The sequence below is a fragment of the Lagenorhynchus albirostris genome, chromosome X (genome assembly GCF_949774975.1).
Source record: "Lagenorhynchus albirostris chromosome X, mLagAlb1.1, whole genome shotgun sequence".
NCBI classification, from domain to species: domain Eukaryota; kingdom Metazoa; phylum Chordata; class Mammalia; order Artiodactyla; family Delphinidae; genus Lagenorhynchus; species Lagenorhynchus albirostris.
Window position 1 is genome coordinate 71,224,877 of NC_083116.1, and position 12,254 is coordinate 71,237,130.

Genomic DNA, 12,254 nt, shown 5'->3' on the forward strand with positions numbered 1-12,254 from the left:
GGGTGGGACTATCACTGTTCAGTCTGCATGTGCCCAGTGAGTCCGGAGGGAGAGCTAGATATGAAGTGAACATGGGCTGCATCTTCCCCTAGGGTGTGGTGGCAGTCACTGCCCAGGTGGGAAACAGGTCCGGAGTTGAAGGGGCTAGAGCCAGAACAAGGTGTCACCTGGTGCTTCTTCTATGCTCCATGGCCCTCACTGCCCTTTCAGGTGTGGGTTTGGGTCCTCAGGGGCTACAGTAAGAGCCCTGAGGAAGTTGGGATTCTCCCGGTTGTGATGGCACTCTCCCCATTGCTCTAGGATATAGCTGGGTCCTGAGGGATTGGGGCAGTATTTCTCTGCCGGTTTCACTTTTTCCTCAGTGTGCACACAGTGGTTAGAGGCTGGAGGGAATGGGCTCTGACACAGAGGGGTTCAGGCCGCAGGGGTTGTTGCCATACAACTGAGCTGGTCCAATACATTACATAGTGTGCACTGGGAAGCGAGTTCCTGTGATGGCTGTCTCCAGCCTGTAGTTAGCTTCACTCTCTCCAGAGTGTCTGCAGGGACACATGACCTGGAATGACTGTCTCTACTGGTCAGAGGCAGGTCCAAGGTCTAAGCTAGCTCTGTTTCCTCGAAGTGCACACACACTCATTGGTAATGGCCTCAGCTCAGTGGGGAGCAGTGCCGGAGCAAGAGGGGCTAGAACATAAGCCTGGTACAGGCTGGGTGGGGCACTGGGTACATTCTAGGAATCCAGCCAGAGGCCTGGGCAGCAAACAAGCCCATCTTCTCCAGGGAGGGATTTGAGGCGAAGGATTAAGTCCCACGAACGTTCTTTTCTGACCCTGAGGTCTGTGACTGTCCCATCCCACCTGTGGTCTGTCCACCTGAGCTCATGCCACGGACTCTGGAAGGGAGTCAGGGTGAGAATATGGGGGAAGGGTGGACCCAAGTGCTCCCCATTGTCCAGGTGCAGTCACTCCTTACTTCCCATCCTCACTGCGCCCATCCTGCCCCTGTCCCGGGTAGCTCATGTTGGGTGGCCTCATATATGGGTCCCCTGATTCTAAGATGAGCTACTCTGAGGAGCCACCCTTCCCAATCTCATTCCATCCACACCCACAGTAGTTGTCAGACATCATAGGATCACAGAGTAGGATCGAGAGCCACCTCCAGTGAATCCAACATTTCGAGCATCCCGACAGCCTGTCGTGGGGTTTGGTGACTTCTGCATCATCCCCCTCCTATGTTTTGGGAATTTAAGGACAACCCTTGAACAAAACAGATCCGACCCTTGCTTTTGCTCATTCAATGCCTTACAGAACCTGGACCAGCCTCTACTCCCTTTACTCCCTGAATCACATCTTTCTCCCTCAAGGGAGATTACCCCTGATTACATTTATTCACACACAGGGACACACCGTCACCAACCTTGAATGGCCAATCTACCATCATACCCCCTTTTGTGTAGTAAAACACCGGTCTTTCGGGAAGGGTGTCAGGCAGAACCACCCTTGCCTCACTCAAACACAAGTCTGTCCCTCTGAGTCTCAGGCTGGTACAGCCCTGGGTCCTGGCTGAGGGAAGGAAGTGCTCCCCAACCTCGAGTGAGGGGGAAATCGAACATGGAGTTCAGACTCAATCTCCTGTGTCCTAAAGAGGCAGTCTGGGAGATTGAGCTGGGACACGGAAATATCATTTCCAGGAAAATCTGTGTCATGGGGCTGGTGGAAGAGTATTTGACGGGGACCATGCAACAACACAGACCTACTAACCACACTCGCCATAGAACCTGACAGGCCAATTTCCACTCAAGGGTGTACAGACGACCCGGCTGGAGGAGGGTGGTCAGCTGGCTAGGGCAGGGAGGATGTGAATGCTTCCAGATTGGAGCTCTGGAAGGGGGTCATGAGTTCCTGCTGATGGGAAGGGTGAATGGCAGAGATGAATGGGAACCGCCAGACCCCAGAGGAGGAGGGGGGTTTGGAGAGAGCTAGAAGAGGGCCTTCGGGGGAAAGGGAGGACGTGCCAATGTGGCCAGGCAGAGCACACACAGGACCCAGACCTGGGACACTCCGCTGGCTTGACTGCAGGGATGGTAGCAGAGGCTGGCCCAGAGTCCCCACCACAGGATGCCACAGATACCGTTCTGGAAAAGGCTCTGATGTAGAGCAGCGCCCCGCCCCGGCCCCCTACCCCGACCCCGACCCTTACCCCTCCAGAGAGAAGGCAGAACACAGAATATGAGAGGTACTTTAATTGGAAACTGCTGTGAAACTGGGGCGGGGCGGGGGCAAAACAGGGGGGAGAGGAAGCCCTAGCTGAGGCAGAACAGGAGGGAACGAGCTTGGCCACAGCTCCAGGGCCCCAAACAGCTGCTCCTTTTGCAGGAAGACGCTGGGCTCAACCTGTGAAACAGCAGAGTCAGGGAAGAGCCTCAAGCCAGGGCCAGCCCCCAGCCCTGCTCAACAGCCAGGACTGTGGGAAGGGGTACGGTGTGTGTAACACTCACTTCAAAGGGTCTGCAACTTGTCAGCCAGGTACTGCATGGCGGCTGCAACAGGGACAGGCATTAGCAGGCGCTCCAGACAGAGGGATACAGAAGCCCGTCCCCCTATCCCCGTGAGGAACCGCCTAGCCCTGATACCTGAAACCCCTCCAGACCCGATGCAAAGAGCTCTGGGCCTGATCACTCCCCACCACCCAAATTGAATGTGGAACCGGTTCCTAAAGGGAAACAAAATGTGCCAGCAGCTCTCATGCTGTGGGCCGTGCCACAACCACTCAGAACTTGTCACACACACAAACAAACAATCCAACAAGAACCTTAGAAGCCACACCAAGCAGCAGTTCAAGGGAAAAATCAACGAGGCATCTCTAAAAGTCCTATCAGAAGGACATTCCCTAGGACTGGTCTGGTTGTCAAAGTGTGCATGCAGTCCAGACAGTACTTTGCTATTTGTATACACGCCCAGTTGTACATGCACAGCCAGCTCCAGGGCCAGGCCTGAGAGGTTCTCCTCCCCACAGGGATGATCGTCCCTGCCAGGCCCACCGCACCTGCAGCCCACCCCCACCCCAGGTGCCCACCCGGGTTCTTCACTAAGACACCGCTCTCCGGCCCTGGTTCCTCATACCAAGTTGCTCCTTAAGTTCGTCTACTTCTCTCTTTAGCTCGAGACACTAGGCCAGCAGACAGAGGAGGAAGAGAAATGATTAGTATACTCTGGCCTCCTCTCTCCTCCACCTTCTCCTCTCCCCCGGGCCCTCCACCCCAAAGCCGGGTGGTCAGACTGGCAAGGGCTCCTCAGTGGAAAGGAGGTGGGCTCCCTCCGTGGGGTACGTGATGGGGGCAGGGGAGGGGGAGCCCACACATGTCAGCTGAACTTGGACCCAGATCCCACCCTCGAGTTTGGGCCTGCATTTCCAGGATGCAGAGGAAGCATTACCCAAGGACAGCAGGGCGTTCCCAGTGGCTGCTGCTGCGTTTCCGGTCTTGGGGGATGGTCAAGTGGCCCCCGGTCACCTGAGAGGGAAAGGACACACAATCCAGCTTCCCAGGCTCCCAGTGAGGTGGAAAGGGCCAAGCGGGCTCTAAAGTGAGGTGAGGCAGCACCACCCTCTGCTGGCAACCAGCCGCCCCTGCTCTGCCCAGCAGCCGGAACCTTGTCTCTGGGCCTGCCTCCCCTGTTCCCCGGGGGCAGCCATTTCGCCATTGTGGTCCCCAAACAACGTGGCTCTGGATTCGACCCTCCCAGAGCTGCAGCCACAGCCAGCACGTGGGAGAGCAATGTGGCCGAACAGGACTTAACAGAAAAGGCTGTTCCCCTGCAAGTCTACACCCGGAGCAGCTGTTTGGGGCACTGCCACCGATCACCCCGGCCACACAAACCCCACACAGAGGATGATGTGGCTCAAGGCCAGCCCTGCCAGCACCCCGTCTCCTGTGGGAGAAGCTGCCTGGGAGCAAGGCTGTGCCCCCGGCAGAGACAGAGGCAGAGGTTTCTGTCCTCAACCCCTCTTCCCTCCCCTCATATCAAACCCACGACACTCACCTGAGGGGGCAGGCCCCCTGGGCATGACTTCTCCCTGGTTCAGGGCCAAGGGTTCTGAGTTTCCTGGATCTTGGGGGCCTCTGGTGTTGACGTCGCCACTGCTGGCTTTTCTACGATGCATGCGCAGACAAGATGTCCCTGGCCTGTGAGTGAGCAGCTGAAACAAAAATTTCTCACCGATTTGGACTAAGGAAGTGTGTGTGTGTGTGTGTGTGTGAGAGAGAGAGAGAGAGAGAGAGAGAGAGAGAGAGAGAGAGAGAGAGACAGAGACAGAGACAGAGACGAGAGAGAGACAGAGAGAGAGAGAGACAGAGAGAGAGAGTTGTGTGATTCGGGCCAGGGTGAGGCAGGGAATTGGGAAGGGAATTGAAAGGCTGATCTCATTAGCACTTTCTCCCTCAGTCAGCCCCAGGCCAGCAGGCAGAGCTGATCTAGGCACAACAGTGGGACACTGAGAAAGCCCAGGCCCCCTGCAAGGAAGGTCTGGGGAACAGCTAGGAAGGAGGATTCAGGAAGCTGGTGAGTCTAAATACTGAGGCTTTCCGGGGAAGCTTTTAAGGGATCCCCCGACCCAATTCAGCTACCAGCCCTCCCTTCCATCCCAGCCCAAGTCTCTCAGAGGAGGTTGGAAAGAGGCCAAGGGTGGAGAACCGGGCCCAGGACACCCGAAGTGCTACCTTAATGTTTGTCCCTAGGAAAAGGAGCCCGATCTGGCATCGTAATGACCCAGTGACCGAGGGGCACCCAATGCTAACCTCTGAGGGGTGGACAGAGGCAGCATGGGTGAAGACGTGTGCCCTGGGTGCTGTGGGGGGGCAAGAGTGGGGAGAGAAGAGGAGCATGGCCTACTCACTTGGCCCTTTGGGGCTGGGTCTCTATTTGGGTCCTTATCTTCTCCCGCCACCGCCTCAGACTCCCTTGCCCACCTGACCACGGATTTCTTCCCAGCGCCACTGTGCTTGGACTGTTTGGTTCCCGAAAGGACCAAGGTATAACTCTTGGGTCTCCCAGGCAGCGGAATACCAGAGATTGGGGGGAAGGTGGCCGGTTCCACGGGAGTTGCCGAGATTCGCTGCCCCCGGGAACCGAAGGTTCCCCCCAGGGCAAGTTTGGATGCTTCCCCGACGGATTTCTTCTCCTGGGCTCCGTTCTTCCTAGGAGTGACCTGCGGCAGGCCACCTGGAGCAGCAGCAGAAACAGAAGCAGCAGCAGCAGCAGCAGCAGCAGCAGCAGCAGCAGCAGCAGCAGCAGCAGCTCCCGGGTAGCTGGGCTTGCTGCCCCCCTTGCCCCACAGCACGCTCTGCATTTTCTTAGGGGAAGAGATGCCCTGCTCTCCCACGCCCTGCCTTTCCACAACCGAAGAGAGTCCTCGCGGAGCCGAGGACAGGGAAGAGCCTGTCACGTGACGGTAATTCTCCCTGACTTGGAACTTCGAGTGTCTGGGAGTGTCCCCGGGATCCTCGGGTCTGCTGGGCTTGGCCTGGCCTCCTCCTCTGCGGTAAGTGCTCACCGTCATCAGCTGTGTCTCACTGAATTCATCTGAGGACTCGGAGTCGGACAGCAGCCAGGCCAGGCCTTCCGCGGAGCGCCGCTGGCGATCCGCAGCCACGTTCAACCTACGCTTAGTGCCTCTCTTAGGGCTCCCCAAGGCCCGGCCCGCTTCAGGCCCACCGAGGTGGAGAGGGCCGGCTGGAGCCGTCGACGCCTCCCCACAGCTCTGGCCGGGCGCTCCTCGACCGCCGGGACCCGCCTCGAGGCGCAGTGTCGACCCAGTGGCCTCTTTGAAGGCAGTGGACCTCTCCGGGGACGGGTACCTGCGGACGCCCAGCACGTCCTGGTCGGTCAGCTGCTGCAGGTTGGCCTCCTTGGCCGCCTCAGACTCGTCGATCAGGTCCAGGAGGTCCCTCGTGTGCTCATGTGGGGAGCCAGGTCGGCCTTCGCGGCCCCACAGCACCGGCCCTCGCGCTTCCAGCATCTCCCGCTCAGACTCGAAGCCCTCGGGGTCCGGGTATCTGCGGACGCCCAGCACATCCTGGTCGGTCAGCTGCTGCAGGTTGGCCTCCTTGGCCGCCTCAGACTCGTCGATCAGGTCCAGGAGGTCCCTCGTGTGCTCATGTGGGGAGCCAGGTCGGCCTTCGCGGCCCCACAGCACCGGCCCTCGCCCTTCCAGCATCTCCCGCTTCGACTGGAAGCCCTCGGGGTCCGGGAAGCCGCCTCCGCCCTTGCCGCTCCGCGGCTCCCCAGGCTCGGGGCCTGGGTCGGGCCCCGGCGGGACTGCGGGGCCGGCTATGCGAACGCCGGCCCGCTCCCTGACTTTTGGGCGGACACGCCTTCTCAACACATACACCTCATCCGGGGAGCTCATGTCGCGACCCGGGTGGCCCCAGAACCGGGGCGACGGTCGATGGCCCGAGTCGCGGTCGCGGTCACGGCGGGCTAGGCGGGCGGCGCTCAGAAGGGAGCGTCAGCCACCTCACGCGCCGCACGAGCTCGCCTCAAAAGAAAGGACGCGCCACTTTCAGCGCGCCTCTCACGCCCGCGCCGCAGCCTCCTCATTGGTCCGGCCCCCGCCAACCAGCGGGCTCCTTGTTCGCCCGCCCCCGTCGAGACCTAACCAATGGGGCCGAGGGCCTCTGGTTTGCTCGCAAGCCCGTGGGCGGTCCGGGCAGTTGGCTGGTGAAGGAGGTGGTGGGAGTGCCTCCCTCTGTCAAGCCTCTGGGCCCGCCTCCTCCTGTCCCGCCTCCCCTTTCTGGTTAGAGTCACAGCTCTGAGCCTCCGTTTCCCATGTATACAGGGGGTCGAGGGCGTCGGCGAGTGAGGGCGCCGGGCTCCAGGGGTGGTGAGGATGAAACGTCAAGATGGAGGCGCTGGATGCCTAGCACGCGCCGAAAGCATTCGCCAGCCTCCCTTCCACCGCAAGCCTTAAGACCCAACAGGAGAATGGGCACAGGAGTCCCGCAGTCAGTGATCAGGGGTCGGCCAGAGAGCAAAGGGATCGTATTTTCGTTCTGTAAGGTCTCTGTCTCAACTGCTCCATCAAATGTGGCTCAGCAGACGTTACTGGCAGGCGGGTGTGGCAGATAGACTTGGGGTTGGCCTCGCTCCATCAGTCCTTCCCCCTCTCTGAGGCAAATTCAAAGAAGAGGAAATCGCAGTGGCCAGTTACACCCCAAAAGATGCTCCCCACCGCTGGTCCTGGAGATGTGAACTAAAACCACGAATCGGGTTTCACACACTAGGTTGACAACCTTCAAAGAGCTTAACCATTCCGAGGGTGGGAGAGGTTAGGAGCAAACCCCTGTGGCGGTGGTGCAAGAGACGCATTTGGGAGGTAATTTGGCAGAATCCATTGAAAGCAACTTAGTGCCGGCACGGACTCTGTGCCTGGCACTCTTCTAAGCGCTGGGCATAAATAATAATGCATCCGCGTGACACGCCTTTAACTATAGTACCAACTATTACTGGCCTCTTCCCGGTGAGGAAACAGGCACTGAGAGGTTCGGCCACTGGCCCAAGGTCATTCGGCTCGTGGGGATCAGCGGCAGGATTGAAACCAATCAATCTGACTCCAGAGTCCTTGCTTTTAGCCCAAGATCTTTAAAAGGAAGGAAGAAAGAATCTATTTCCTCTATGCTCCTGCAAGTCCGCTGCCTGGTACTTCTTCCGGAGACACGCTGGTACCTGTAGTGTACAAGAACACATGCACAAGGGAGTTGGTGATGGGAAAAACTGGGAACACTCCAAATTCCCGTCAGTAAGGAAATGGATGAATGCAACGTGGCTTAGCATCCAGTAGCATAAAGCGTGGCAGTCCAACGGAATGCATCAGGCCATTCTCACAGCTTTCGAAAGCATCCGCCTGACTTCCAACTGCAAGTTGCAGAACGATGGCTTTGGATTCACATTTGTAAGTTAAATCACTTGCGTGCGTGGGCACACGCACACACACCAGTCAATCCTATGTGATATATGAGAATTCATTTAAGTATATGTACAAGTATGTTTTAAAGTTTTGAAGGACGCACAACCAAGGCCTACCAGTTGTGATGGCGGTGGGTGTGGATAGCCAGGTGTCCCTCAGTTTTTCTTGGAACTGTCAGTTCTCAGCTCCCCTGAGCTGAGCAGTACTGATGTCTGGGGAGTGGTGCCTCCCTTGGTTTCTATACGGCCCATGGGTGTTAGAATTTCCCGTGTCTGCCACCCCACTCCTACTCTGACACCGCTCCATTCCTCCCATACCTTCCTTCTGCTCCTTCCCGTTCATACTCCTCTGTCTTCAGTCACCTCTCTCTCCTGCCACCTGCTCTGGCTGACCTCCTGGAGAGTCCTGGGGTGTCTGAACCCCTCTTGCCTGTGGAACTCAAAGGCCCAGTTTTCTGGGTCTGCACCTGAGAAGCTGGCCGTGCTGGAGCAGTTTCAGAGCAGGGGAGATTGGGTGCACTGTAAATCTGCAATCCTCCTCCTCGAGCCTGCCCCCGATGGTGCCTGCCCGTTTGTGGATACCGCCCTCTTCCACTTCTCCCAGTGACTTTTTAAGTCATGGTGTGCTATTTCAAATATGTTAAAATGGATAAGGAAGGATATAGCAAAATCTCCTGCATCCACCAGCACCCTAGGAAACATTACCAGTGGATTCAGTGGAAGCCTCCGTCTTCCCTCTCACCATTTCCATTCCCTTCCTCCCTCCCCCAGAGAGAGACTCCCAGAACTTCTTCTCACCTTCTCCACTCTCTTCGTCCCTGTGGCTCTCCTACCTCCTCTTCCCCTGCATCCCATACGTCTCCAATGATGTCACTAATCTCTGCTTTAGCCCCCTATGCTCACCAGGATCCAATACTGCTTTTGACTTACTCTCTTGGCCTGGGGTGGGAGCCAGTGTCAGAGGTTCCTCTTGGCTTTCCCCACCGGGATAGCTCTTACCCCACAGAGCAGTGACCCAATGTGGAAGTCATTGCTCCAACTGCCAAGTGTATCACTTATCATTATCAGCTTGGGGACTGGAGAAATGACCGCTATTTTGGTCCAGGGACCCATTCAGCTCACTGTGAACCGGTCTCTATTCCCAACTCCTTTTAATGTCAGGGCCTCATAAGCCCCATTCTAATGGGGCCCCATCATGACACTTTGGGCCTCCTGGATCAATGTCAGCTCAGATCCTGTGTCCAGTAGTAGTAGAAGTGTCTGGGTCTTTTTCTAGCCTCCGGGTACAGTCACCTGAGAACTGGCAGCCATTCTCTTTAGGGACGGTCATAACCCACTGCCTTGTTTCTGGATCCTTCCTCCTCAGGACTCATCCACCTCTTCAGTGGGGCCAGTCTCTGAATTGGCTCAGGACCAGGAACTGAGCAGGAGACTGTGGCTTTTTAGCGGGATGATGGCCCTCCTTCTCTTGCATTCTTGCCTTTTGCTGGCTGTCGTTGCCCCTAGGGAGCCATGCTGTCTGAGCCATCTTCTCAGCTTTCTGCCGGTCAAGCAGGCACTCTTGACTGCCCCTCTGACCTTGCTGGTCGTTACTGGAAATGTGGTCTGCTGGCATCTCTTGGTTAAGAGCTGCCCTCTGCCCTCTATCATGTCAGAATTCGTTGGCTCCCATGGGTGGTAATGAGCCCAGGTCGGGACCACTTTCCTTCCATCATTGGCATTGGCCTCCAGAGGGGAGCAACCACCAAACTTCTAGTGATGCTGGGGCTCCTCTCACCAGAACGCTCCTGATGGCTTTGGTGTCCTCTCGGCCCTACAGTGGGACATGTGTCCTACAGTGGGATGTGTCCTCTCAGCCCTACAGTGGGACATAACCATGAGGCCATGTGACTGGCCTCACCTTTTCTGTCCGTTCTAGCATGTCTGCATCACTCAACCTTTTTGTTCCTTCCTCTGCCATCTGCCAATCCAAGGCAGGCATTTCCACTTCTCTCCTTATGGGCCATCACTTTCTCAAAGTTTCAAAGGGCCAGTCTGGCAGTGAATTTCCTCCACCTCCTGGAGTCCTTGCCCGTGTGTTAAATTCCATGGCATGAGAAAGCGCCTCCGCTCAGTAAAACTTGCTTATCCACTCTTATATTCCTGTCCACTTGATCCAGCACCCTCAAAATCCAATCCCAGGGATATTGCCCTGCTCCTGCCAGTACAGGCTTGTTATTTCTTGGTGTATAATTTCTTTTTCCCCTTATCAGGCTCGGCATATCCCAGTGAGTTTATGGGGAAGAGATGAGGGTTTCCCTGGGAGAGGCGTCTGTCACTTTGTGGGGGAGCAGACTCTGTAGCATCTACCAGCACAGGGCATGTGTTAGCTCTTGCTAGGGAAGGAAGGGCCACCCTGCAAGCTTTGAGGCCTCAGGACGTTTGGATCTGATAAGCCAACGTTTGGGGACATCCATGCCAATATACCCGGCCTACATTTCAGAGTCTGAAGTTTTTCCAAAAAGGGCCCTGACCTTCCCATAACAGGCCCGTGTTTGTCAAGGATGTATACATCTCTGGAGTTCTGCACTTACTGTTATCGCATAATCTGTGAGCTACTCAGCTGTCTCTGCAGGAGGCAAGGGCATTTTGTAAGCCACCAAGAAAACCCCATGAATCTTACACTTGGCCCTTAACTGTTTGGTAATGTCCCTTAGTTTCTCATTATGTCTTTGCAGGGCGCCAGTATAACAGTGATGAACAGCCGCCTCTGCCCTCCCTATAGACATAGTGCCCTCCCTACCATTCAAAGGCCTGAATCATCTCACAGGCCACAAGTAAGACCCTCCACTGGGATATTTTTCAAGGTACGTATGGATAAAACCTTAAGGAATCAGGAGGTAACCTTGTGCTAGAGATTATCCATGCCCCACATAGCACTCAAAATGGTACGCTCTTTGTCATTTGGGCAGTGAGTGAGCTGGTCCATAAACCCCATCTTATAGCTAACTTCTCAGACCACTCCTGGTACCACTTTTGTTAGTTTGGGTCCTCCAAAAATACGGACACCAAGGCATGATTGGACATGAAGGAACATGATGGGAGAATGGCATGTGAAGGATAAAGGAGAAGGAGCAGGAATGAGTCTTCTTCTTCAGGGTGCGATGCGGGTCTGACGTCTGTAAGAGAGACGTGGGGGAAAGGAGGGTCAGATAAGAAGAATCTCAGACGCAGTTTCATTCTAACAGTAACCTTTAGTTCCGTTTAGTTTAGTTTGTTCAGGCTCATGTGGAGTCCCCACCCTACAGCTGCCATTTAGAGGAGTCCCTGTCCTGAAGCAGTATGCCCCTGCCATGCTCAGTCACTGGCTGGGAGCTACCCAGAGGATGTGGGATCTTGGCACAAACAATGGTGGTGCCAGAGAAGTGGCAGCTGGCACTTGCCAATCTACTATGTTCCCTGCAGTGGATCGGAGGGGCATGTTTCTATGGCCACCACAAGGAAGCAGAAGTCATTTCCGTTTTGAGTGACTTTGTGGTGGGGAGCATAAGGACACAGGAAGTAAAGAAAGATTGGGAGGGAAATGATGGGATTTTGGATACATTAAGGTTGTGTTTCTTATAGGACATGCAGGTGGAATGCACTTAGAAATTTGGTTCTGGAACACCAGTGAGGGGTCAAAGCTAGAGAGAGATACAGACTTGGGAGTCATTCATTCCCTCAGTAAACTTTTATAGCAGTGTTTTTTCAAACGTCACCATAACCTTAGAAGTTCCTTGCATGGAAGCTCCAATTCCTTTCCCTTCACCCTCCTCAGAAGTAACCTCTATCCTTTGTCTTCATCGTTCCCTTCCTTTTCTTTAGTTATTCTCTACATAGGTTCATATTCCTAACAACGTTGGTTTTGCTGCATCCTTTGGTCTTTATGTAAATGGAATCATTTGTGTTGTTTCTGACTTCTCCCGTGTGATACTGTGTAACTGAGATTCATCCCTGTTGTCGCATGTGGCAGGCACTTGTTCATTTTCATTGCTGTACACTGTTCCACCAAATGAATATACAGTAGACTCTCATTATCATGATAGTTATTTGCAGTCTATAAAGTTGCCATGAACACTGAATTAGGCAATCCTGAAACATTGCTCCTAAGGGAAATACAATTTCAAGTTCCTACCATCCGCTGGTCACAACATTTTCATCGACTGATCGCTGCGTAATCATGTTTCATGTGTGTTTCTGTTTAAAGGCACTCTATTTAATACAAATATTATTGATTCATTAACACTGACCTCACAGCCAACAGCATTATAAATC

At 55.1% G+C, this 12,254-nt stretch overlaps 1 protein-coding gene across 1 annotated transcript; it reads right to left on the minus strand.

The window, feature by feature from the left end:
* Positions 1-2,498: 2,498 nt before the first annotated feature.
* LOC132513138 (uncharacterized protein CXorf49 homolog) lies at positions 2,499-8,304 on the minus strand. The gene is made up of 5 exons (XM_060137331.1): positions 8,280-8,304; positions 6,109-6,476; positions 4,894-5,901; positions 4,041-4,197; positions 2,499-2,539 (listed from the first exon to the last, which is right to left on the minus strand). Exons 1-5 carry the CDS (start codon positions 8,302-8,304, stop codon positions 2,499-2,501), a joined length of 1,599 nt encoding a protein of 532 aa, XP_059993314.1.
* Positions 8,305-12,254: the final 3,950 nt, after the last annotated feature.